The 27,287-nt window shown below is 49.4% G+C and overlaps 1 protein-coding gene and 1 non-coding gene across 2 annotated transcripts in view; both read right to left on the reverse strand.

Moving 5' to 3' along the window:
* LOC144118313 (neprilysin-1-like) overlaps positions 1-26,229 on the reverse strand; it is a 73,034-nt gene extending 46,805 nt beyond the window's left edge. The window contains exons 1-11 of the mRNA XM_077651277.1: positions 26,153-26,229; positions 25,065-25,208; positions 17,431-17,540; positions 17,038-17,159; positions 15,917-15,961; positions 12,606-12,710; positions 12,370-12,450; positions 11,665-11,712; positions 11,295-11,468; positions 4,596-4,691; positions 4,322-4,527 (exon numbers count right to left, since the gene is read on the reverse strand). Coding sequence (XP_077507403.1) covers positions 4,322-4,527; positions 4,596-4,691; positions 11,295-11,468; positions 11,665-11,712; positions 12,370-12,450; positions 12,606-12,710; positions 15,917-15,961; positions 17,038-17,159; positions 17,431-17,540; positions 25,065-25,208 — 1,131 coding nt within the window. The 5' untranslated portion in view covers positions 26,153-26,229. The remainder of the gene's footprint in view (positions 1-4,321; positions 4,528-4,595; positions 4,692-11,294; positions 11,469-11,664; positions 11,713-12,369; positions 12,451-12,605; positions 12,711-15,916; positions 15,962-17,037; positions 17,160-17,430; positions 17,541-25,064; positions 25,209-26,152) is intronic.
* Positions 12,487-12,559, reverse strand: TRNAR-UCG (transfer RNA arginine (anticodon UCG)). The gene has a single exon. It is a non-coding gene; the product is annotated as a tRNA-Arg (tRNA).
* Positions 26,230-27,287: the final 1,058 nt, after the last annotated feature.

A 27,287-nucleotide genomic window follows, 5' to 3' on the forward strand; every position in this document is an offset into this window, starting at 1 on the left:
CCACCTGACCCGCCGCCTGTCCGCTTCGTTACAGACGCTGACCATGTCCTGTATCCTGGCTGCGACGATGCAATTCCAGTTTTTTACGCCCACATTTCCGATGGGAACGCATTGGTAGTACCGAGCCTGCGCTTTCTGTCCCCGAGGAATTTTTATTGTTACGTCGCCTCTTTGTTTTTCACGTGCTTCGTCTGTACTGGCCGCATCGAACACTACGCCTGAGCCTATTCTTCTGCGCCAAGGTTTTGTAGTCGCTTCAATCGCCAGCGCTCAGCCTATGACTATTTTCTCGCCTTGCAAAGCCGCGCAACTGACTTCCTCCTCTGCTTCCTTTGGTGAGACCCTGTCCGCTACGATCAGCCTCTACCTCACCTCAGACAAGCCATCGTCTCCGTCTTGAAGAAGCACTACTCTTTGTTTGACATACATTCCGCAGTTTTGGGCCAAACTTATGCAACCACCCATCGCATCAAAACTGACGGCTCTGAGATCGTTCGTCGCCGCCCGTACCGAGCGTCTAGTTCCGAACGCCAGACTATCCAGGTCAGTCGTCACATAACACGCCCTTCGTCCTGTCCTTGGTCCTTCCCAGTCGTGTTAGTGCACAAGAAGGATAGCTCGGCAGGTTTCTGCGTCGATTATCGTGCCCTGAACGAGACAACCCGCAAGGATGTATACCCCCTTCCTCGTATTGGCGACTCCCTTGACGGCTTGCAAGCAGCCGAATTTTTCTCCAGCCTCGACCTGCGATCCGGTTACTGGCTAATCCCTATGCATGAAGGTGACAAAGAAAAGGCAGCCTTCACTACCCCGGATGGCTTCTACGAATTCGATGTTATTCTTTTCGGGTTGTGCAACGCTCCCGCTACGTACGAGTGAATGATGCAGTTCTCCGGGGCCTCAAATGGAAAACTTGCCTTTGTTACCTGGACGATAGTCATATTTTCATCGACCTTTTGTGACCACCTTAAACGCCTGGATGAAGTTTTAACCACGCTTGCAGGGGCTGGCCTTCTGCTCAATACAAAAAAAAATGTCGTTTTGCCTCCAAATCTATTGAAGCGCTTGGCCACGTCGTCAGCAAGGATGGCATACAACCTGACCTCGACAAACTTGCGGCTGCGCTGCATTTCCCACGTCCGTCCAGTGCGATAGAGCTTCGCAGTTTCCTTACACTGGCATCCTACCTTCGTCGCTTCATCCGCAACTTCGCGTTTATCGCTTTGCCTCTACACAAACTATTGGCTGCTGGAACAAATTTCGTCTGGTCCGCCGATTGCTAGCCAACAATTGGAGAACATATGCAAGCTCTCACGTTCGATCCGGTACTGCGCCATTCTGCTGAGTCTGCTTCAACAATTCTGCACACTGATGCCAGCGGGCATGGTCTCGGCGCTACGCTTTTGCAGCGACAAGTTTCATCCGTCGAAGAGGTTTTTGCCTAGGCGAGTCGTACACTGACTCCAGCAAAGCAGGACTATACCACCAGTGAGCAGGAGTGTCTCGCCGTGGACTGGTCCATTCAATAGTTTCGCCCCTTTCTGTACGGTCGACACTTCACAATCGTCGGTGACCACCATGCTCTGTGCTAGTTGGCCTCCTTAAAGAACCTGTCTGGGCGGCTTCGGCGCTGGATTCTCTGCCTCCAGGAATTCAATTTCACCATCACTTACAAATCTGGCAAACAAAATAAGGACGCCGACACGCTTTCCCGTTGTCCGCTCACTTCGCCGCCTACCCCAACAACGTCGTCTCCAGGCCGTCCTGAGGAGACCCCGTCTCTTTTCATGACAACTGCCCCCACTGATTTCGTCTCCCCCTCCGTGCCCAGAGATCTCGCCTGCGAACAAAAGATCGGTACTTACTGCCGAATTCTGATCGATCGTCTCGCCGCTGCTTCGGAGCCTCAGAACGCACGACTGCGCAGTCAACTCACCAATTTCGTGACACAGAATGGCACGCTGTTGAGGCGCAGTTACAACCCTCTCGGCCACTCCTGGATTTCTGTTGTTCCTCGATCCCTCTGCCGTCAGTTGTTGCAAGCGTTCTACGATGATCCGACAGCTGGTCCCATGGGCTTCCAGAAGACCTACGATCGCCTTAAAAGCCGCTACTTCTCGCCGGTCCTTTCGACCAACACTAAAAAACACGTCGCCTCCTGTGTTTCCTGCAAACACTGTAAAACCTTCTGCAGGCCTTCTACGACCCTTTCCTTGCCCATTCACTCCGTTCGACGTTGTCGGCATCGAGCTATACGGACCTTTGCCGTTGACACCTGCGGGCAATCGCTGGATAGTTACCGCCGTGGATCATCTCATCACATACGCAGAAACTGCTGCTCTTCCTTTCACCTCAGATGCAGAGATCGCTCATTTTTTCCTGCACGCCACTCTTCTGTGGCACGGAGACCCTCGTATTCTTCTCAGCGACCGTGGCAAGGCTTTTCTCTCCGCCATCTTGGAGGAAGTTCTTCATGCCTCGAATGCCACCCACATAACAACATCTGCTTGTCACCGCCAAACCAGTCGCTTCACAAAACGCTTTCATCGGACCCTTTTGGGCAGGCTCTCGAGCCATCTTCAGCCTGACCATGCCAACTCCCTGCTCCCATTTGCTACCTTTGCCTACAATACTCCGCTCCAACGAACTGGTTACTCTCTCCTTGTCTATTGCCGTATCTTCGTAATGAAAGCATCTTTCTTTTTTGTCCCCATCCCGCATTCAGCACCCTTCCGCGAACAATTTACTTCCCGCATCACCCACTGCCGCGAACTTGCGCGATTGAACACAGAGGCCATTCAAGGTATTTAATCAACTTGGTCCCAGCAGCAAGGAAACGTTGTTAAATGCACTGGAAGCAGTCATATCAATTAAGCAAATTCCGGACTGCTGGCGACGCAGTGAAATTAATTTGATCTATAAAGGGAAAGGAGATGCGGCTAACGCAAAATTCTTCAGACCATAACTTCGGTTCCATGCAGACTGGCAATGCAGGCGGTGAAAATAAAAATGCAGACAGAGGTGAACAGAAAGTAATAAGGTAGTGGGAGAAGTTCAGAATGGGTTCAGAAATGGTAGGCGTTTAGATTCGTGCTTATGCCTAATGTTTAGAAAGAGCTCGGGCGGTAAACAGGTATTTAGTCTTCCTGGGCGCAATTAAATGGTGAGCTCCTGTGCAGCAGACTCAAAGATGAAAGTGTCGGCCATGAAATGCTATCAGAATTTGCGTAGAAATATACCGAGACGACAAAGCTGAGATCGCATGGGAAGGGATAAGAAGAGCAACAACAGTCGAGGCGCAAAAAGGATTAAGGCAGGGTTGTCACTGCTGCTGTTCACGATTTGTACGATAGCTATGGAAATAAGGTTACAAGACAGCTTCAATCTGCCGTACAAATTAGGCGGAATGGTGCCAGTGCAGCATCGGCCGAGGCTATTGCATGCTGATGATAGTGCCCTGATAGCCAGGAAGATTTACAGATTGTGGCTGATACTTGTGGAGACGAACGAGGCAATCTAGGCTTTACCTTTAGCACAATTAGGTCAGGTTTGATGATATTTAACGATTCCACAGATCAGGTGCTCACACTGCAGGGCCATGAGATAGCCAGTCTGGCGGAATACAGATATCTCGGGGTATGGGTAACCGAAGGACAGACATACATGGAAAAGCACAAAAAGATTTCCAGAGCGAAAGAAAAGGTGCCACGATGAGGAAGCGAAAATGCAACTGTTACGAAGTACTCGGGGGTGTTTGGAAAGGAACCAGGCCTTACTTTTGGGAATGCGGTTGTGCGCGTATGTTCAGTCCAACCTACCAAAAAATAAGAGAACTGTTGGCAGAATCGTACTAGGTGCCTTCTGCAAAATCACAAACGAGGCAGTACAAGGGCTGGACATCACTTGAAGCGCAGGAAGCTCAGAGTAAAATTTTCTGTGAAGAAACTGGACGATAGCAGATGGGCATCTAAGGTATTTGAATACCTGTACAGGAGGGTAGTTGACTCACAGTGGTAAAAATCGACTAGAAAACTAGCGAGCAATTAGGGAGGAAACCAGCAATACCTACCGAGGGCGAAATTCCACCAAAAACTAAATAAAATCAGAGTAGTGAAGCTTCGAGTTTCTAACGCCCGCCGAAAAGGTTTGACACATATCGCCGTCGATCGGATAATGGATGAAGTACTATATGAAGTGCTCTTTAGGAAACTCGCCGGCGTTCCCTGCAGGTATAACGTCGCCTGTCACGTGACGTCATGCGTGACTGGATGCGGCTATGCTAAAATGGCCCGAGCAGCGTGCCTCCAGTTCCGGGGCGTACCGTGATGACGAACTGTGCCGGGTTGTCGGGGTCTCGGTCCACGTCGACCGAGGAGAGCGGGAAGACGCCCAGCCGCGAGCCCAGCGCCCCGGCCACGCGCTCAATGAGTGACTCGTTGAAGTCGATCTTGACCGTGGGCCATTCAGCAAGGTGCAGGCTCTGCAGCACCTCGCGCAGGGGTCCCAGGCCGCGGTCCTCCAGCCGCTCTGCGTTGACATACACGTATGTACTCCGCGGTCATGCGCTCGAAGCGTCTCAGTCGGCGGCCACTTACCAACTTCCATGCATGCATTCCTCATGAGGATGGCCTTCACATGGCTCGAAAGGAAGTTGAACGCCAGAGGCATGGACAGCACCTTCCGCAACTCGGCTGAAAGAGGACACCATCTCTTGCAGCGGTGCCGAAAGAAGACAAAGCTTTATACAAAATCAAACTACTTTTCCTGGGCGCTATATTGCTACTATTTTGCGCGAGTGTGGCGTCAGTGATGGGAATTTTCCATTTTTCAGGGAATTCGAGAGAGAAATTTAGTGCGAAGAGAGTTTTTATCGAGTCTGAGAGAATTTTAAAACGAGATTGAGTCACTTTTCCAGAATTAACGTAGTTTTCAAGCTCCTGCATAGTGAAAGGGCCTGAAAGAGGAAATTTGGATGATAATTGGGGGAATTTTTGCTACGGCTTGAAACATCATTGAGCGCAGTAGGCGACACGTGGCCATCTCGTCTACTGCTCTGGTATGGCGATGGAGTGCTGGTTAAGGATCCCAGCTGCGCGCTCACCACAGGCGCGGTACACTTTACGTGTGGCGAAGTTCCCCCAATGCTCCTTGGATGGTTTAGCTGGCTGAACACCGCTAAAAAAAAAAGATCAACGTTCCTGGAGCGCAGGCGGCCGTTGCTGCATTCCGCGCCGTACCGTAACACGCCACCTAGCTGACAGGCAGCAGCAAAGCGAAACGTCACCTGCCACGGCGGAGGAATGGACAACCGGAAGGTGGCTGCAACACACCACCTGCCAGCCGTCAAGAACTGCACTCAAACTTCGCTTTACCGGCTGTCGTAGTCGACTCTTTTTTCATGTATTTTTTTTTTGAACGGCCATCCATACCTAATGGCATTCTCGAGCACCTCGCACCGTGGTCGGCGCAAACCCAGAGCGGCAACTCGCACGTGGGAGGCTCGTGACACGTAGTTTGCTATCATACTTCACACTTGCTGGATTAGTGCTCCTTTACGCTCCAAAGGTACACGCATGCGCTTTCAGGCAAGCCGTAGTGCAGATGTACATTTCGGTGCATGGACATTTCTGCCGCATTTCGCCGCCATCTCCTCAGTTTTTTTCAGCACGTGTGGTATTGAGAAATTTTGCAGTATTGTCTAGCCTCAACAGCCCGCTAGTCTGTCTTAATCTGCCTTCATCATAAATCGGCAGCTCAAGTGCTAAAGCTGTTGGTGCGTGCCTTGCGGTCGTCTCGGCTGCTCAGTTACATAATTGGCAAAGTCCATTCACATTCGTAACAAACGGAAAGGAAACACGGCAGTTCCTTGTCCGCGCCTGGACGAGGATTTCAGCGGAGAAAGTGTGCTCCATAATACGTTTAATCAGACCTTTGAAGATTTCGAGTGTGTTGGCGCCGAGGCAGCCCTGCACTTCACTGTAAGAAATTGCCATTTGGATCATCTGTGAACGCATCAATGGACTGTACGATGCATAACGAAATCTGGGTCATTCCGACCTTCCCCGATTTCTTCCAGAAAATTTATGGCTCTTCCTCACACTGTCACACGGAGAAATTTCAGAAATATTCTTGGGAAAAAAAGTGTCTGATAATGCGATCGACAGCCCTTCGAATTTGCATCATCATCAGCCTGACTGCACCCACTGCAGGGCAAATGCCTCTCCCATATCTCTCCAATTAACCCTGTCCTTCGCCAGCTGCGGCTACCCTATCCCCGCAGATTTCTTAATCTGATCCGCCCACCTGACCTTCTGCCGCCCCCTGCTATGCTTGCCTTCTTATCGAATGCACTCCGTTACCCTCAAGGACCAGCGGTTATCTTGCCTTCGCATTGCATGGCCTGCCCAAGCCCATTTCTTCCTCTTGATTTCGACTTGGATGTCACTCCACTGCACAGCACGGCAGTGGCGCTGCTCAAGATGCTAATCTGCCGCGTACTTAAGGCGGTCGTGCTCCCACTTGTCGTCTCACGTACTGTGTTTACCCGATGCGTCATCGTACCTGCCCGGTTTTAATAAAAGATTACTAACACGAGCAGCCAGTGGCGTAAATCCGCGCAAACTTCAGAGGAATACACGCCCCCCGTTACAAGTCCCAGACGCGGGCGTAGCACGAAGTGCCGACAAAGCAGCCGCCGCCAGCAGAAGTACAGCTGACCGGGCCGATGCAGAGAAGCAAATTGGCCAGTCGACGAGAGAAGGTTCCAAAACGTCCCCTAGGGAAATGCCATTACGCTCCAGCTACGAACCCTTCCGACAACCTTTGCGGATGTGGCCCTTGGGGTTCCAAGTTCTTCTATTGGGGATCTGGAGGTGGTTTGGACTTCATAAAGTTACCAGCCCTGCTCGGAGAGGAGCTACCTCATTATTTGAAAACGATGCGATTCCGTATTTCTCTACGAAGTCTCCTCGCCACTTAAGTAAAGCTATGCGCTCTTCGAAGCAAAAACGCTTCTTTATTGGCTGCTCCTCTGGCCCTCTAGCTGAATCAAACCCCAAGTCCCCAACAATGAGCATCCAAGCGCGCTTATGAGGGAACTGCTTACGCTCGCATGCTCTCCCCCCCTCCTTCTCACCCTAAGCGAAGCGGGTGTCAGGACCCGCCCCCCCCCCTCCCCCTATCCCTGCGAGCAGAGGTACGCGCGCTCAGTACCTGGAAGTGACTTTTTTTCATTGGGCCTTACATTTTTTCTTCTTCCTTCTCTTGTTCCCTCTCGCCCCCCAAAATATGTTACAACAAGCAAAACTCTTGTGAGGATAAGAAAACGGCGCATCCTGTCGTTTGTGCTTTTCCAGTCCCAGTTGGTCCTCTTATTACTTTCATGTTACAGCAGTTATTCGCCTAACAGAGACGATGCAGTATATATGCCTGGTCCCAAGTGTGGATAACGCACTTTTTCTTACTTCATGAACACATCACGCATGCAACCTGCGTGATTTCATCATCATCATCATCATCATCATCATCATCACCATCATCATCAGCCTGACTACACCCACTGCAGGGCAAATGCCTCTCCCATATCTCTCCAATTAACCCGGTCCTTTTCCAGCTGCACCCACCTTATGACTGCGAACTTCTTAATCTCATCCGCCCACCTAATTTCCTGCCGCCTCTTGCTACGCTTGCCTTCTCTTGGAATCCACTCCGTTATCCTTAAGGACCAGCGGTTGTCTTGGCTTCGCATCACATGCCCTGCCCAACCCCGTTTCCTCCTCTTGATTTCGGCTAGGATGTCATTAAACCACGTTTGTTCCCTCACCCACTCTGCCCGCTTCCGGTCTATTATCGTTACACCTATGATTTTTCTTTCCATGGCTCGCTGCGTTGTCCTTAACTTAAGCGGAACCCTTTTCGTTAGCCTCCACTTTTCTTCCCCATAGGTGAGTACCGGCAAGATACAGCTGTTGTATACTTTTCTCTTCAGGGATATTGGTAACCATGCTATTCATGATCTGAGATAACCTGCCGTATGCGCTCCACCCCATTCTTATTCTCCTAGTTATCTCCCTCTCATGATCCGGATTAGTGGTCACTATCTGCCCTAAGTAGACGTATTCCCTTACCACTTCCAGCACCTCGCTACCAATTATGAACTGCTGTTCCCTTGCGAGACTGTAGAACATTACTTTGGTTTTCTGCTTGTTAATTTCTAGATCCGCCGTTCTGCTCTGCCTGTCTAAATCATTGGTCGTGCTTTGCAGTTTATCTCCTGAGTGACTTAGCAGGGCAAGGACATCAGCGAATCGCCGATTAATTTGGCATTCTCCATTAACTCCTGTCTGCAACTGTTACCAATCCAAGCCTTGGAATACCTCCTGTAAACAGACGGTGAATAGCACTGACGAGATCTTGTCTCCATTCACGAAACCCGTTTTTATTGGAATTTTATTTCTGACTTTATGGAGAACTATGGTAGCTGTGTCGTCGTTTTAGATGACTTCCAGCATTTTCACATAAGACTCATCTACACCTGATTCCGCAAGGCCTGCATGACTGCTAAGGCTTCCACTGAGTCAAATGCTTTCTCGTAATCGTTGAAAGCTATATAAAGGGGTTGGTTATATTCTGCGCATTTCCCTATCGTCTGATTGATAGTGTGAATATGATATATTGTGGAATATCCTTTACGAAAGCTGCTTGATCATTCGGTTGGTTAAAGTCTAAGGTTGCCCTGACTCTATTAGTGGTTACCTTAGTAAATACCTTGTAGGCAACGGACAGTAAGCTGATCATTCTGTAATTTTTCAAGTCCTTGGCGTCTCCTTTCTTATGAATTAAGATAATGTTTGCATTCTTCGAAGCTTCTGGTACGGCCGAGGTCATAAGGCGTTGCGTATACAGGGTGGCTAGTTTTCTAGCACAAACTAACCTCCGTTCTTCAAGCAGAATGGGCGGTGTGCTCTCACAATTGTTCGCATTCTATGGGATTAAGAAGGCCTCAGTTGTGCGAACAATTGTCTGAACGTACCGTTCATTGTGCTTTCGAATAAAGAAATCTCGTTTTTAGAAAGTAAGACTCTAAACTGTCCTTTTAACCCTGCACCTTTACTCTTGTTACTTGTTGTTTCCATCCTTCAGATAATTTAGCCTGGCATTGGCCTTTGTCATTCTCGCGTCACCTTTACCTTTGTTTATTGTTGTTTCCATATTTCACTCTCGGTTTCATGGTTTTAGCCTCGTTGTTAATCTTGTTTTCTATCATTCATATGGTTTCGCTTTTATGCTTTTCTGCTTACTTCTTTTTAGGGCTTGCACCTTCATCTTTTACTGTTGTTTCTGTTGGTTCCACGTCTCATCCCTTTTGCTTAGTGTTTTCGCTCGTAATACATCGTTCGGCCGTTTCCATATTTCGTTTTTTTTTTGAACTTTTAGTTTCACCGTCAGCTTTTTACCTTCCTCTCTCCTTTTATCTAGGTATCAAAAGTGTTTAGGCATGCACACACTTGGGGTTTTTTAGATTGGTTCTCCAGATTGGCTGTACTCGGCTGTTAAACGTATCTGCTGTGTTGAATCCTGGCCGTGCCATGTGGTGGTTTGTTGCGTATAAAAGGAATGCTGAAGCGTTTTCGAATGAAGGTTGGAAGACTGCGCTCTGTGTGTGTACGTGTTTCTTGTCTCTGTCCCTGTTTGTTTCGCGCAGTTTAATCATGAACGAGAAGCACCAATAGCCCGCCAGAAAACCCTTCGCGAAAGCAGTATTGGCCTCGTAACCAGGAAAATGCCGTTGTGGTGAAGCCTCTTAAGTTAGTTACGTGACAAGTGAAATGGCGGGAAATAAACAAGACTTTGAATGAAGGTGACCTTGGATAACCTGGAGAAATAAAATAAATATTGCCGCGGCTGGGGTTTCGAATCCACAGCGGCGCGAACAGATCCGCTTCGCTGGTCACTGCACGAGAGGAAGGAAGGAAGGCCTCAGACGTTGCTGGTACATACCCACTACAGTGGAGTGGCCAAGACACAGGCGGTTAATTGCTGGATACAGGAAAGTTTTGACGGGAAAAAGAGTGGCAATAGTATGTAGTCTGATAGATTGGAAGGCGGAAGGACAGGGGAGCAGTGTGCTATAGCCGCTTTTTTTTCTTTATTGACTGTGCTATCGCCGCAGCCCATCACGCCTCGTGCTGAACTGCAACACACCCTCGCGCTGCGCACTGCACATCGTCGTCTTTTTATGGAGGAAAAACGCTAAGGCGCCCGTGTGCTGTGCGATGTCAGTGCACGTTAAAGATCCCCAGGTGGTCGAAATTATTCCGGAGCCCTCCACTACGGCACCTCTTCTTCCTTTCTTCCTTCACTCCCTCCTTTATCCCTTTCCTTACGGCGCGGTTCAGGTGTCCAAAGATATATGAGACAGATACTGCGCCATTTCCTTTCCCCCAAAACCAATTATTATTATTATTATTATCTGTGCGCAAGTCAGGAAAGGAAGAAAAAACGGCCTTCAATTGCGCTTTCAGCTACGTGTCGTTAGTGTCCACATCTGCAAACACCAGCATTCGCGCGATGTTTCGTGGTTAGCAATGCTAAACAGCAAGCAATTTCTTTCTACCTTTCCTTGTGTTCAAGTGTCGCATACATTGCTTCAAAGAAATGTAAAGAAAAATGACACTTCTCAGGCTAAGAATAAAAGAAATACATAAAACATTTTCTGCTAGCAGTTAATTGCTGGCTGATATGGAAACAAAATGCTCATAATTTTTCAGCAAGAAATTAGAGAATAGAAATAATAGCTAGTGTTCGATAATTTTTTTAATGACGCCTAGTTTTTCATTGGTCCGGATAATTCATAGAGCTGTCACGTGGCCGAAAAATTCTTTCCCCAGTAATATTGCCCTTTCAGCCGTGGGACAAAGAGCCATTATTTTTCTGGAACAAATATAGGAGGTTCGTGCGTTCGGCGTCAAATGAGCCGCCTTGGAGACCTATCTATGTTTGCAGCATTGCACGTAGATGCAGCCGCGGCCCATATTACTACTGCTGTGTCTGCGGTCGATACCGCTATTGTGAGTGCACATAATGAGCATTACTAACAAGCGCCGAGCACCAAAAGTTTCGCTTGTACAAGCTCCAACTCCTTTACAAAATATGTGGGCTGACTTTCAGGGGCAGTTTTCCCAATGTTCGGAAAAAAGGCAGTTTCCAACATGTTGCGACAAACAAAGCAAAAACACCTGCGCCAAGTTGCTCAACGAGAGGTTGGGTGAGAGCACGTTATGGAGCACGCCTACCGCGCACCATGTCGTCGAGCTTCTTTTCGACGTAGTCGACCAGGCTTGAACGGTAGGAGACCTTCTGGGCGCCGCGGGGCACCGGGTGCTCCTCTGCCCAGGTGGCGCACGTGTACTCGTAGAAGTTGTCGCACGGGCTCAACACCGGATCCACCAGCCCCGCCAGCCGCTCTCCTGCACGGCACACCGGCGGCGTCATGCGGCCGAAGACCGCGAGCATTAGTCACCACCTAGGGACAGAAACCTCTCCGGCTGACTCCCGGGCAAGCCTGTCTCAGCAAATACGTCCGAGCAAAATGTACGCGTCAGCTAGTTGGTGTCATTGCATAATGGTTTCCTCGAGAGCAGCAAATCACGAAGTTCAACGTACCCTCTTTGATGCAGCTATCCGTTGTGCACACATAGTCCCTGCTGAATCCTGCCAGTCACCGGGAAGAAAGGAAAAGTGAGGTAATGAAATCAGGGAAAGCCTTCACATACGACTGAAATGCGTCAAGCGCTGACACTTTCAAATAACCGGCTGCAAGAATTTTGCCTTCCTTATGTCTCGGCCATGAACACTCCTCGCGTGTGTTATTTGCCAAAGCAACGCACAAAGCGTTATAAGCACAACTTCAAAAAAGCGCGCAAGTTTGTAGTGCTTTAATGTGCCACTAGATGGAGCCACACATCCCACTTCGTGCAAAGCGAATGGTCTTGGTGATCGAAAGCTGAAAAGCCTAGTCATCTTTAGTGTGTGTGTGAGGTTTGTGTTCCCGATTTGCTTATTATTGTTTTTGTCCTTTTTTCTTGGCTGGGCGCTACAACGTGACCATCTGTTCCAAAGGGTTGCATACGAGGCAACCCTTTGGAAAGCATCACGCGCTCGTTGTGATCGTTGGATAGTGGTCAGGGAACAGTTAACATTCTTCCGGTGCAGCTCAAATACTGCGTTTAACACTTGATTTTAAGTCAGTGAGTAGCTTTGCTAAATAAGCAACTATTATGACACATACGAAAATTTGTGCAGTTTCGTTTCTCCTTGTGTAAGGGTGAACCGGTCGACGGATAACGCGAAGGTGCGAGCTGCACTTACCCCGAGGGGCGACAGTCTTTTGGATATATGCAGCTCCAAGCATTCCGTGGGGCTTCTCGACTAGCAGGTTATTAGCAGACGCTGTAAATATAAAGAGGAAAGAAAAAAAAAAAAACTCGTCCGCGACAGGACTCGAACCTGCAATCTTCTGATCCGAAGTCAGACGCCTTATCCATTAGGCCACGCGGACCGATGGTCGTTACGTACATAAATTCTGTATATGTAATGTACACTACCCTTTGACGTAGTTTCTGCTTTGGCTGCGACGTTTTCTGCTGCTTCGGTTGCCCGTTGCGCCATGCGGGAGCCCAGCACTGTCGACCGGGCTGTTGTCGGCTGCACTGCACGCAGAAATTTACGGCCGAATTTCAGTGGTCCAGCAAACCACATCACTCTTTTTTGGTACGACAACGTTACTACGTTCTTAGCAAGCTGCATGGAGAGTTCAGCGCATTGGCTGTTTTCAAAAGTCCGTGGTTTAAGGTACTGTACGTTTTTCCGGCTGCATCGGAAGAATCCGGCGCGTGTTTTTAAAGCGTGTTTTTAAGTTTTTAAAGGGTATATCGGATGGACCACGTGACATTTTTGTCCCGACTACGTAGGGCGGATATGACCAGTGTCCTTTCTCCCGGGCATTTTCCGGCCAAACTAAGTGCTGCCATTTCATTCTCGCTAGGCGGTCTCCTCGACTGTGTTCTCGCTGCGCTCTTTTGGATTGCCATCCACGAGGGAAGTGACCCCTTTGGCAGAATCCTTCAATTCTCCTCTGCTTTGGTTTAATAATGTTTGCCCGCTGCCCGGAATGGGCGCGCCAGCAAAGCTTGTTCTGCGACGTGCATGCATGACAAGCTCGTAGCGCGTCCTCTGCTTGCACAATGTTGTGTGGTTGCAGCGTGGCAACAACTCCTGGCTAGTTCCATTCCAACGTGTGCTTTTCTGCCGTTCGCAGCTGCCCGCTTCCTGAACTTGCTTCCTTGAGACCGCTCTCCTAACTCGGGGGCATGCCGCATCTGTGCTAAACATGTACATGTGTGGCGTGTGGAGATGGCTGAGCGGGGGGGGGCACTTCAGCTCCAGCTAAGCTCGAGCCCCCCCCCCCCCCCCCCTTTCCCTCGGGGATTTCAACCCCGCGTGCGGACACGAAAGAGCAAGCTGCGAGCCAGACATTTTCTTCGTCTTCGCTGCAAAAAATAAATAAATAAATAAACGTCGGTGTTTACTCGGAAGCGGCCCGTACTCGCTTCCAAATTTGCGGTCGCTACTCCCTACTGTCTCCGTGTGTTGTGGTGGAGCACGTCTCCTCGCCAAGCAGGCGTAATCCATTGCCGTTGTGCGGCCGGTTATGTAATAACCGTACGCATAAAAAAATTCTGCCCACTATTGCTTTTGCCATGACTGAGAGGCAAAATGTAATTTTAATGATGAGCATACTGTTTTCCGACAAAGAAGAGCTGACATGATATTTAACGTGTCTCGGACAGCCGCCGTGCAGCATGAGATGCGTGTAGTGCCGGGTACAGGCACTCGATCCCTAGTGAGTCATGATCATCAGCCCGGTCCTGTGCCATCTGCGGCCACCTATCCCCGCAAACTTATCCGTCCACCTAACTAATTCTCCCGTCCCTTAATTCTGTTTGAATCCAGTCAATCGCTTGACGACCGTCCATTTCCTTGCCTTCGAATTACATGCCCTGCGCATTTCTTCCTCTCGATTTCGACTAGCACGTCATTGACTTGCGTTCATTCTCTCAGCTGCACTGCTCTCTCACTGCTGCAACTATCATTTCCATTTCCACTGCTCGCTGCGTTGTCCTCGATTTCAAGGGACTCTGCGGAGAAATTGAAGTTGGCTTGCATCGACAGAATACCAGCTCCTAGCCCCGAAAAGACCACAGAGAAACAAAGCTCTTATGAGGTACAAAAGAGCAAGAAGTAAAATATGGGCATACCGCCGCAGGCTAATCTTGCTAATCTCGCCAACACAAACGCGGTGACGAAATACCCGAAAGAATCACGGGTCTCTGAGGCTGACAAACGTGCGCGAAGAATAGCTGGTGCACACGAAGAAGCCGCAAAGAAGACAACCTGGAATCCAAAGAAAACAGGCGGCCACCTTGCGTGCCCGGGTGGTTTCTTTATCGACGCGCCTCAATTTGCAAGCGCGGAGCAGCAGAGCAACTCGTGCGACGAGGAGAATGTCGCACGAGCCTCGGCGCTAGCAAGCGCACCATTCGGCATGTCCGCTTCGTCATGGTACCAAGAGGCTGGGCTGCATGACGAGGACTGTTATTACTAAACTTAAGTACGTCTCTGCTCATTAGTCATTGAGGTGGCTCGGCCGTGACAGCTGCCGCACCTGTAGCTTGGCTTGCTGCCGACTCCTCAGCGCTACGCTGCCATACCCGCCGCCTCAGCCCTCAGAAGCATTGCACGCTGTGTGGGGTTGAGATCGCTGAATGGCAGGCCGCAGTTGCTTGCGAGAACTTGATTGTGGATAGCGGGATCCATCGTAACGATGGTGCGAACGTAAACGGAGCGACGGCTCCGGCCGGCGGCAGTTCATTTCGGCTGCTGCTAGGCTGCACCACTCGCCGCGGCGGCAGTCACGCAGTCCGTCAGTTGGCGCAACTTTTCGGCTATTTGTCACCAGAGAGTTTGAATCAGAGCGGCGGGAAGTGTTTCAACTGTAGCCGGCCGTCCTAACTAGAGCCACCGGGGCGTGAAAGGGGAGATGGAGGGAGGGAGTGTAAGAAGAGAGAGAGGAAGAGAAGGCTTGTGCCCCGGCGTCGCCCATCGAATGGACGGGCTCAGTATCCGGACATCTTGGAGGCTCAGTAGGCATGCGCAATCAGGCAGATAGTAAACTGAATCCTAGAGGGGTGCCGAGGTAGAAGATTTCGGGCAGTCATGACGCGTCGGTGGCATTGCTCCTGATAAACATAAAAATAGCAGATGCAGCGATGTGAGCCTGACGTTATCGCTCGCCAGGGAAGGGGCCCATTTAATGAAATTCCCTCGTCAGCCTGAAGCGACTACATAACAGTCAGATTTTTTGAGGTGGCTACCGCCACCCTGCCCGTTCACTTGGCGCTTGACTCAAGCTAATAATGAACCTGTGAACACCAATACGTCGCTAACACACGCAGCAGCAAATTCAGCAGCTTTATTCACGTCTTCTGAACAGAGGGCTCAGACTCAAGATGGTGGGGAGGCGATCGCCGCCGCCCATTCATAAGTGCAAAGGATATGACACCCCCCTCCCTTTGCACTGAGCAAATATGAGCCCCCCCCCCCCCCCCCCCCGACCGCAGCCTCCGAGAGTTCCGCGTGGACGGTAAGGGAACTACCGACCCTCTGTCGCTCTGCTTGCATGCCACGTTGCGGTGCATACTGGAATAGCGATACACCCAATGCTGCTCCGGCCGCAAGCAGGATATATTGCCGTGGTAAATTCCTCTGATAAGGAAGCGACTGTAGTAAATAAGGACACAAGAAGAGTCGGTCGGCAAGCTCTTAGATTCAATGAGTGCGTGGTATGTATGCTTACCCGCCATCGTCGCATTCTTTTGCAAAAACTTGCTCATACTGGATGCTGAGGGCGAGAAGGAAAACACCATGAAAATATAACGTTATTACTTCTCGGCAGTGCAGAAACTTGGGCTTCATCTGAAACGCGATGAGGTTCAGCTACAGCTGTTCGCAATGTGGTATGGTAGCACGACCATTCATGGTTGTAACCGATATATGCCAGTAAATAAATGTGTTCTACAAAGTGGACGTCACCCTAATCAGCACAGCCCATTGCTAATGAGACCGGCCCTCCGGCCGACCTTCACGCCACTTGCGGCATTCAGGCGAACCTCTCGGCTCCGCAGCGCCGGCCAACGTATAGAGGCTGTAAAAGCAGGTGCGTAACAAGCTGCCCCAGAGCGAAGAGGGAGAACTCTTGTCGAACGCGTAACAGAATCTTCGGGACAAAAGTCAACCTCGATTCGAAAGGAACAAGCTCCCCCTGCTATGGTCTCGTGTTGAAAACTTTTAATATAAAGCTGCCCACGAAACCAGACCGTCACTTGAGCGCTTGCACAGTTATTAGGCGTTTTCAGAAAGCCGGAGAGGCATTACCGAAGACTTGTACAGGTTTACAGGACGCCAGCTCAACTGAGCAGTGGTCCTACCCGGCCACGCGCTTACCACTGCGCATGTTCGGCTCCCGTGCGTAAAACCGGTATAAGTCTCCTCTAGTACGTCTCCGGCAATCTCTCTTGTTAGCGTGCCGGAGACGGAGAGGCACACCGGATGCCTACTGCGCACGTGCAGGAGGCATCCGGTGTGCATGCTGAAAACGCCTACTGTCGAGACATTCCTTTGCCGTCTGGGGAACATTGCACTTTTTGGGAACTTAGGCTTGCACTATGCGTGTCTCGCGCTCTTAATTCTAGCAACCGCGACACACGGGACGAGGAGAAATGAGCAGACTAGTGCTTTTATTGCGCACGAGTACAGACTAAGGCGGTAGAGCAAGGGCTGCTACCGCGGGAAAGAACAAGAATAGATGATTGATTATTATGCGCCCGTGATGATCATTCCAAAGTTATTGCGATCCCGACATCTGAATGGCGCATAACTATGGCGTCAGTTTTGTGCCTTCCTGTGGTGAGGACCCACTTCTGTTGGCGATGATGACGCAGGCGACGCCCAGCAGCACGAGGAAGGCGACCGAGAGCACCACGACGCTGGACTTGAGCACCACCCTGGGGAGGCCCGCCTCGTGGGACAGCCGGTGGGTGCTGCGCCGTCGAAACACCTCAGCAAACTTGGCCCGCAGATTACTCAACACTGAACGCAGCTCCTGAAATAGGCGAAGAATTCTGCGCACGTGGGGAACGGGAGAGCTGTTGGCGCGTTGTTTACTCAAACTTTCCAACTTGTGAGCTTGTACTCCTCCTCAACCACACCGGAGTGGGTTGCAATGCACTTTATGAGGTCGAAACGGACGAGGAAATTAACAATACGTATTTGGCGATCTGCAGGGCGTCGCAAATGGCAGGAGGCCACAACCTGGCGTTCGAGGCGGCGGCGCCTTCGCTGCTGCTCGGCGGAGGCCCGTACACAGGAACTCTCTGGAACAGTGGAGGCTGGACCCGTGGCGCCGTGTCGTTGTAGAACACCTGCGCGCATTCGGCCGAGGACGCGTTTACATGCCGCATACACGCCGAGAAAATCAGCACTGCGCCTCCAAAGGAAAGAAACATCGGCGGCATGCGATCGTCGCGGCACTCTCTTCGTACAGAGACTGTCCTTAGCCAAGTATGCAGCCATGCATAAATGGGAATTTCGGCTACTTGTTTTCGCATATAGTGTGCATTTATCCTCAGGTCCTGCTCACACGCATCCAGCAGGCCTCGAAGGAGAAGGGAAGCTGCTCGGAGCTGGGTACTCACTCGGAACGACATATGCCGGTCTCTACATATCGAAAACCAACGACTGATAGGACATCCATACGTGCCAAAACACGCTGCGGGGCAAGTTGGCGCATGGTTTGTAGAAAAAATAAGGCGCCAAACAGGACAGCACAGAGGAAGAGACGAGGAGACAGGCGCTACTTGCAACTGTTTATTGAAACCATGCAGAAGCGGCTGTCAAAGTTCTTGTGATGTTTTCTGCCCCCCCCCCCCCCCCCCCCCCCCCCCGTGAACTTGCATCATTGTGCCGCACGATTGACAGTGAAAATTCCAAAGAAATAGAACGTAAAACAAAACACGCCGATCTTTTGGTGACGTGTGCCGTTGTTTATCGTTTTCCGCTGACTTGGGGGAAAGAGTACATCGATCATGCGGGCCGGTGTCTCAGTGATCGTTTACGGGAGCTGGAGCATGAGCTCTCGCTGAGAAATGGCGCCGGCTCGCACTTGCCGCATCGCTGCAAGGACTGCGGGAAGGAAGAACAGAAGGAATGTGAACCTATAGGAGTTAAGTTGCCGAGCTGTTGCTCCGGGACCGATCGCGCGCGCACCCCGAAGCCGGTAGCTGGGCACCCTTGGTTTTTCGTGTGTTGGCTGTTCTTCGGGGCTCCTCGAGAAGCCGCCATCCTGGCGCCGCCGAAAAGGGTTTGTTTTGCGACAAACGCGGCGGATGGCGGCAACGTCGGTTAACAGGCAGTGAGGAGGCCCGTCCTTGTAAAGTCGCACTCGGGCCGCAAGACGCGGCCGAAGCGCGGACCCCTGCGGTTTCGAGAGGGAGTCGCGTGTGAATTTATGGCTTTTAACGGCGGACCGCGGGACGGGCCGGGTGCCTCGGAGCGGGCAGCAGAAGGGGGGAGCACGACCAGGGCAGTGCGCTGTTCAGACTGGGTGTTCGGTTTCCCTGAGCTTCCGCTGGCGTTTTTAGTGATTTTGTACCTCTGTGCTGTAACCAAGCGGAAATGAGCAACATCTTCGTGCATTTCGCGCAGTGCCCGCGAGACAACAACAACGTGAGCACCGGCGTGCTATTGGCTCCTTCAGTTTGAACGAAATTCTCCTGATTGGCTCCGAGAAGCGCATTCCTATTGGTCACAAAAAGGGCCCCAGAAGGCGAGTTTTCGGTGCCAACAGCGGAGATCGGAGGGCAGCTCGCCTGTGAGCGCCCGTACAATAAAGAGATAGTGTTTCGAAGAACTTGTCCAGTCTGTTCCGCAACGTGTCGCCGGATCACCGAAACATCAGAAGACTTTGTCGATCACCAACATCGATCGATCAGTCATTCACCTTCCTCATTTCAAAATTAACTCTAGGCTTAAAAACGCTAGTATTATACTTAGAAGTAAAGACAAGGCTGAGCGTGAACTGATAGAGGCGCACCAGACCAGCCAAAATGGAAGAGAATGTGTTAGCACCCCATCTTTCATAATCCACAGGAATGAAAGTGTGTGAAATCGTTGATTCATATGTGTACGCCGATTTTGGCAGCGGCAGCAGCACCCTGCGAACATCACCACTTACTCTGCTGCCGAAACTGTGCAGATACGACGGAGAGCGCGGTCTTTACCTGGATCGTCTGACGCTGCCCTGCCCCATCGGACACGGCGGGCTGCCCGGCTTACTCAAGTCACCGTTCTACTGGTTACTGTTGTACTGCACGACCGGCTTCGCACGAAATCAGTTCTGCTATAATCGCCGCAAGCATCCAGTGCGCCTGCGCGCCTGACGGAGCCACCGACCGTACATAAATTGGAAGCACCTGGCGAAGCGGTCTTTTGGCAGCGGCAGCAGCACCCTGCGAACATCACCACTTACTCTGCTGTCGAAACTGTGCAGGTTAGTTTGTACTCATATTCTTCTACTTGATGGTGCTTGTGCTGCGGTCGATGCCAAAGACATGTAGTGTACGTTCCTGTGTTGGTTCTAGCGGCATCTTGTCGCAGTGAAAACCATGTCTAACGTCTGCTGCACTTGTAACGTGGTCTTTCTTGAGAGCGAAGGACGCGTAGCTTGTTCAGAGTGCGCACACGAGTACAATTTCGGAAAATGTGCAGGGCTAGCGGGAAAGTCTTTCAAGGGACAATCTGACCCTGCCAAGAAAGCGTGGCGATGCCAAGATTGTCGGAGCTCGGCGTCGCATGGTAGCTGCAGTGATGAAATTAAGACCAATGGAGATATAAAGGCTATCCTTACATCTATTAATCGGAAGCTTGAAAGCCTACCAGCCCTCGTACCTCGAGTGGACGCCATGGAAGAATCTATCACGCACATGTCGGCCATTTTTGAAGATTTAAAAAACACAATCGGTGTGCAAGAAAATGAGATTAGAGTGCTCAGAAAGAAGGTGCAAGAACTGGAGGCAAGGGATGAAAACAACCTATCAGCTCAGGTACAACTTCGACGAGAATAAATGAGCTTGAGTTTAGAAATAGGCAGCTTAATTTGGAAGTTCATGGTGTTCCTTCTCTGAAAGATGAAAACTTGCTCACGATATTGAATGAGGTTGCAGATAAGCTCAAGACGCCTCATCTCGTCGAACAGGACATTGTCTCGGCACCGAGGCTGCCCGCTCAGAAAGATAAGATACCTGGCATAATCGTGCGCTTCACAAGGCAGGGGATCAGGGAATCGTGGTTGAGTAAGAAGAACAACTTAAAAGGCTAAGCCAAACATCTTCATCCAAGAAAACCTAACCAGACACAACCGAGAACTGCTTCTAGCAACAAGAAAACTGGGCGAAAGAGGCCATGTTCAAATAAGTATGGCATACCCATGGGAAAGTTCTTGTGCTGATGATGGATGGGGCAAACGCAATCCATATTAAATGCCTCGACGACCTTGATCGCCTTAAGCCGAAATGAAGTGTGCACTGAGTGCTATACTTAAGGGAAGAGGGCAAAGATGTATGAGCACACCTTTTACTCTCCAGATGGCCTGAACATTACGGTATTTAATTTTAGGTCTTCCGTACTAAAATGTGTACACCTAAATGCAAGATCTGTCCGCAACAAAATATTTTCTTTAGAAGAATTCTTCGGTAAATTTTCTTTTAGCTCTTCTGTTATTATGTTCTGCGAAAAATGGAGCACGAGTGAGAGTTACGTTTTCAGAATGAAAGGCTATATACAATACGTACTACATCAACCGCCCTTGTGATCGCGGAGGTGGCACTACAATTCTAACTTTGGAACAAATGGACTGTGAACTGCTTGATTCATTTAGCATAGGGACCCCAGACTATGAAGTGTTAATTTTAATTGCAGATAATGTAATATATTCGGTCAGTTATCGGCCACCAAATGGGCATATTTCGACATTTTTTTTATTTTTATGAAGGCTTTCTTTCATTTGTTGTAGAAAACAAGTATAAGCTGATAGTCGCAGGTGATTATAATATTGATATGGGTGTTAACACTCCTACTAGTACAAATTTTAACAACCTTCTCTTGTCATATGGATTTGACAGCGTTAATAATGAACCAACCAGAATAACAACTGAATGTGAGTCAGTGCTAGGCATATTCATAACAAACCTTTCATCGCAAGATATAATAGCTGGTGCCATATCATGTTCCATTAATGATCATCTTCCCGTGTTCCTTTGTCTACAAGTTACCCGCACTCTAAACAGTTCGTCTGCTGACAGTCTTTACCAGCCAGTAACCGATACGGCTCTTAACGCGTTTAGGAACGAGCTGCTTCAAATAGACTGGTGCGAATTCCTGAATATACATGTTGCTAACAATGCCTACAATGTTTTCTTAGATACCTTCAAAAGATTGTACAATGCTCATTTTACTGTTAAAAGCCGCAAAAAGAGTAGAAAAATTCAAAAGCCATGGGTCACACATGAACTGTACCAACAAATGAGAGCAAAAGATAAGCTCTACAGACAGTTCTTAAACACCCGCAATCCTGATGATTTGGCCGTCTTTAAACGGAACCAACTAACGAAACAACTGCGCACCGCACGTAAAGAGTACTTCTCACGTTTTTCTGGACGACAAAAATGTGCCGAGTGAGTTCCTCTGGGACAAATTAAACACGCTATCGCGTCGCGATAACCAACGCAGCTGCATTTCTAAACTAACGATTAATGGCATAGCTTTGCACGAGGCGGAACTGGCTGATGTTTTCAGTAATTTTTTTACAAATATGAGTGCGCCAGGAAGCTCCTCAAATGCAGGTCGATATATCAGCACGCGGAATGAAAAATCAATATTTCTACAGCCAGTGAATGTACAGGAAGAAATTAAAGAACAGCAGCAGTAGGGATTTTGACGAAATTCAAATAACATTAGCAAAGTATGTCGCAGATGTCATAACACCAGTTTTAACGCATATTTTTAAATAAATGTCTGGTGACCTCGACATTTCCGGTGAAAATGCAAACCGCGAAAGTAGTAGCGCTTTTTAAAAAGGGAAGCCGAAATGAACTGGGAAATTACCGGCCGGTGTCTACCTTACCTATATTTTCTAAGCCCCTTGAGAAAATAATACACTGTAGGCTTGTAAATTTTGCTGATCACTGCGAAATAATAACGAAACACCAGTTTGGGTTTAGGAAGAATATGTCTACAGAATTAGCTCTGCTTCAATAGAAAGAGTATATTTTAACACAGTTTGAAAGCAAGGCAATAGTACTCAGCCTATTTGTCGATTTTTCCAAGGCATTCGACCTGGTGAATCATGATGTTGTGCTGCAGAAGCTATACCTTTACGGTATACGAGGGGGTGGATTACAGTTATTGCAATCATATTTATCTCATCGATGTCAAATAGTCGAAATAAACAACTCGCGATCACGAGTCCTGCCACTGCCTTGTGGTGTTCCACAGGGCAGCATATTGGGCCCCTTGCTATTTAACCTGTATATTAATGACATTGTTAACATTAATCAGAACGCCAAATATATTATATACGCAGATGATACCAGCATATTTTTTTCTGGTAATAACATCGATAAACTAATCAGTGATTGTAATGAAACTATAGTCGAACTGCAGCACTGGTCCTTATCCAATTACATGAAGATTAACGAAAATAAAACAAAATCAGTTGTCTTCCCGTCGAAAAATAAACCTGTTCGTCCTCATGCCGATATTGTTTTAAACTCTCATCCTGTTGACCACTTCAAATGTCTTGGTGTGCTATTCACTGCCAATCTGTCCTGGGAATCTCATGTGAATTTTGTATTAGCCAAACTTGCTCGATTAACTGGTGTAGTCGGTCGTCTCCGATACATGCTTTCTACTAAAACAAAAATATTGGTCTATAATTCTCTTTTCTATCCGCACGTCAACTATTGCCAAACTTGTCTGGGGCACGACTACTTTCTCTAACACAAAAAAAATATTCCATTTGCAAAAACGGTATCTACGCCACGTGTACAATGCTGGTTATAATGCAACCACTGCAGTATTCTTTCACCGTGCACATGTTATTACAGCTCACAAGCTATACCGCTACCGTTTGAGTGCTCGGCTTAAATATGAAGTGAAAAAAATATTCATAGCCTCCTTGCCTTGGCACATTTGGAAAGAAATGAGAAATGTTATAATACTAGACGTAGAGAAAACTGAAAGGTTGCTGTACCACGCTTGAATTCTGGTATGGAGCGTTTGTGTTATTCTCTGCCATCTCTGTTAAGCTATTAACAGTCACTGAATTTTGATTTATTTAGTCGTTCCACTGTTAAACTTTAGACCTGTTAGACCTGTTTGCTGATTCACTAACGTGATTTCGTCTTTTCTGGTGTTTGTTTTATCTAGCTCAGGACTTTTTTCTTTTCTTCTGCATTGATCAAGAGTCTTGATATGCTTATCGCTTGTTCATTCTTTGGTGCTGACAGTGTTTGATTTATCTGGCTCAGGACTTTTTCTTTTATTTTGCGTTGATCGAGTGTCTTGATTTGTTTATCGCTTGTTTATTCTCTGGTGCTGTCTAGACGCTGCCTTATATATAGGGCTGCGGACTCGTCAAGCCGCCAAGTGGCAGCTTTTTCTCCGTAGCCCCTCCATCTGTAGCACCTGATGGAAAATAAAGATTTGATTCGATTTTATTCTGCCATGCCTTATTCATGATCCCGCGCGTGATCACGCACCTGTTATTCCTACAGCCCTCCATTTATGGGTATATATATATATATATATATATATATATATATATATATATATATATATATATATATATATATATATATATATATACGTGTGTGTGTGTGTGTGTGTGTGTGTGTGTGTGTGTGTGTGTGTGTGTGTGTGTGTGTGTGTGTGTGTGTGTGTGTGTGTGTGTGTGTGTGTGTGTGTGTGTGTGTGTGTGTGTGTGTGTGTGTGTGTGTGTGTGTGTGTGTGTGTGTGTGTGTGTGTGTGTGTGTGTGTGTGTGTGTGTGTGTGTGTGTGTGTGTGTGTGTGTGTGTGTGTGTGTGTGTGTGTGTGTGTGTGTGTGTGTGTGTGTGTGTGTGTGTGTGTGTGTGTGTGTGTGTGTGTGTGTGTGTGTGTGTGTGTGTGTGTGTGTGTGTGTGTGTGTGTGTGTGTGTGTGTGTGTGTGTGTGTGTGTGTGTGTGTGTGTGTGTGTGTGTGTGTGTGTGTGTGTGTGTGTGTGTGTGTGTGTGTGTGTGTGTGTGTGTGTGTGTGTGTGTGTGTGTGTGTGTGTGTGTGTGTGTGTGTGTGTGTGTGTGTGTGTGTGTGTGTGTGTGTGTGTGTGTGTGTGTGTGTGTGTGTGTGTGTGTGTGTGTGTGTGTGTGTGTGTGTGTGTGTGTGTGTGTGTGTGTGTGTGTGTGTGTGTGTGTGTGTGTGTGTGTGTGTGTGTGTGTGTGTGTGTGTGTGTGTGTGTGTGTGTGTGTGTGTGTGTGTGTGTGTGTGTGTGTGTGTGTGTGTGTGTGTGTGTGTGTGTGTGTGTGTGTGTGTGTGTGTGTGTTCATCCGCTTCTTGTGTAGATTGGCGGCCCGGTACAGTAAGCAGTTCATCTGGCATCTGCACGCTTACCACTCGCTGCAAAGTTGTCGAAACAGAAGCCGACGAATTAGCGCGACCTTTTGCGGCACTGACGGGAACTGCATCACCTTCAGCCCAACATTGATGCAATTAGTGTGCTGAAGTGTAGGAGCAAACGGGCCCTGTTTACTGTTTTTTTTTTAAAATAATAACACCGCCATTAAAGACATCCTCATCCTCGTTCCCCACTGTTTCGTGCTCACTCGGTTCGGCTCGGTGGAAGCAGCGAGAGTGCGCACCTGGTCGGGGATCTCCTGGGGGACGTGCTCTGGAGAGCGGCGGCAGGGCGCGATGCTGACCGAAGACGCGGAGCCGACGACGGCCACCATGCGGCGCTGGCCGTGCTTGCTCTCCCGGCTGGTGCTGGGCCGCGCCGGAGGCATCTGCGTCGCCACCGCGTGGTCCGCATTTAACGAGCGGATGCAGCGTCGGTGTGGTCAGCCACCGACATCTCCGTGACGAGACAAGTTTTACGCTAAGGCTCCCGTTCTGCTGGAAACCCGCCATTTCGAGCGAAAAAAGTCACGTGACGTCATCACAACCTGCCCACCAGACTATGCGACGAGTACTCACCGGTGCAGGTGGCAGACCTCACCCCCACCGGCGGCTGTGTTTGAAGCCGCCACCTGCCGGGCCAGCGGAGCATCGCTTTGAGGACTGCCCGCAATCTATGAATGTAGTGTAGAGAAAGACTGTCTGCGGAGAGACAGCGCTTGTGTGTCCGTCCCGTTGTCTTCACTGTGTCTTTTGCTGTGCTGCGCTGGTATGTCACGACACGCAAGGAGGACGCCAAGCTGCCGAAGGGATCCGTTAAAGCTGCCGCGTTATACCCTCAAGCGGAGCTCGAGTGTCCCCTCGAGGTTTTTACTGTGGGGACATGCACGGCATATTAAATGCGACATAAATGACAATCCCGGCATTGCTGTGTTGCGGTGCCTACAGTTCCTGATTACAACAGCTGCACAGTGGGAACCAAAGGCGAGCTGGGGCGCTTGAACTGCGCCGTGACGGATGGGGGGATTTTCGGATGCGCTGCCACTGCGCAGCACACGGGTGTACATGGACCAGCGAGGGGGCCGGGCTCCGATCGTGCCAACTCGTGCTCGGTGCCACGACCTCCGTGGCGGGGATATTAACAGGGAATAACAAGCAGGTGATAGAAACAATCGTGTAACGTCCCGTAATGCAGTCGCCATAGACGAGGGAACAAAACAGGCGGTGACCAAACAGCGCTCGCAATCTGCGGTGACAGCGGTGACAGCCATCGGTCGCAATCTGCGTGCCGCAGACCAAGCACAATAGACGCTGGAGAGTGCGGGGAACTTACATTTCTAAAGGCGGCTCAGCCGTAGCCTGCGTCTTCCTCGGTGGCCGCGTTCTTCTTCTTCTACTCCTGCTCGGCGCTCGCGCCCTGATGCGCGTTTGCTTAAATCAGCTTCTTCGTCACCAGAGCGGTTTGTTCAAGGCGTCACCAGAGCGGTTTGTTCAAGGCGTCACCAGAGCGGTTTGTTCAGGGAGAATGGCCGGCCCAAGCGGAGGGTCTGCGGGAGCAGAGGGGAATGAGAAGAGCTGGGAAGTTTCAGGTTGCGGCCTCTTTCTCCCTGCGCCTTTGCGCTTCTAATTTTGTGGGCACAACGCACACGGTAAGGTCCTAAGCCTGGACTATGCCTGTCAGTCTCCTCGCCACGAGAGCTTCCCTATCCTCTGATCTTCTGCTCCTGATAGATTTTTTGCGCAGTGGCGTTCCTGTTGCGCGTGTGCCCAAGGATGGCGGTGCAGTCTGGATGACCGCATCACATGCCCTCCCCAAGCCCGTTTCTTCCTCTTGATTTCGACTTGAATCTCAGTAAACCACGTTTGTTTCCTCACCCACTCTGCCCGCTTCCGGTCTATTATCGTTACACCTATGATTTTTCTTTCCATGGCTCGCTGCGTTGTCCCTAAATTAAGCGGAACCCTTTTCGTTAGCCTCCACTTTTCTTCCCCATAGGCGAGTACCGGCAAGATACAGCTGTTGTATACTTTTCTCTTCAGGGATATTGGTAACCATGCTATTCATGATCTGAGATAACCTGCCGTATGCGCTCCACCCCATTCTTATTCTCCTAGTTATCTCCCTCTCATGGTCCGGATTAGTGGTCACTATCTGCCCTAAGTAGACGTATTCCCTTACCACTTCCAGCACCTCGCTACCAATTATGAACTGCTGTTCCCTTGCGAGACTGTAGAACATTACTTTGGTTTTCTGCTTGTTAATTTCTAGATCCGCCGTTCTGCTCTGCCTGTCTAAATCATTGGTCGTGCTTTGCAGTTTATCTCCCGAGTGACTTAGCAGGGCAAGGACATCAGCGAATCGCCGATTACTTTGGCATTCTCCATTAACTCTTGTCTGCAACTGTTCCCAATCCCAGCCTTGGAATACCTCCTGTAAACAGACGGTGAATAGCACTGACGAGATCGTG

This window comes from Amblyomma americanum, chromosome 2, assembly GCF_052857255.1.
Source record: "Amblyomma americanum isolate KBUSLIRL-KWMA chromosome 2, ASM5285725v1, whole genome shotgun sequence".
Lineage (NCBI taxonomy): Eukaryota > Metazoa > Arthropoda > Arachnida > Ixodida > Ixodidae > Amblyomma > Amblyomma americanum.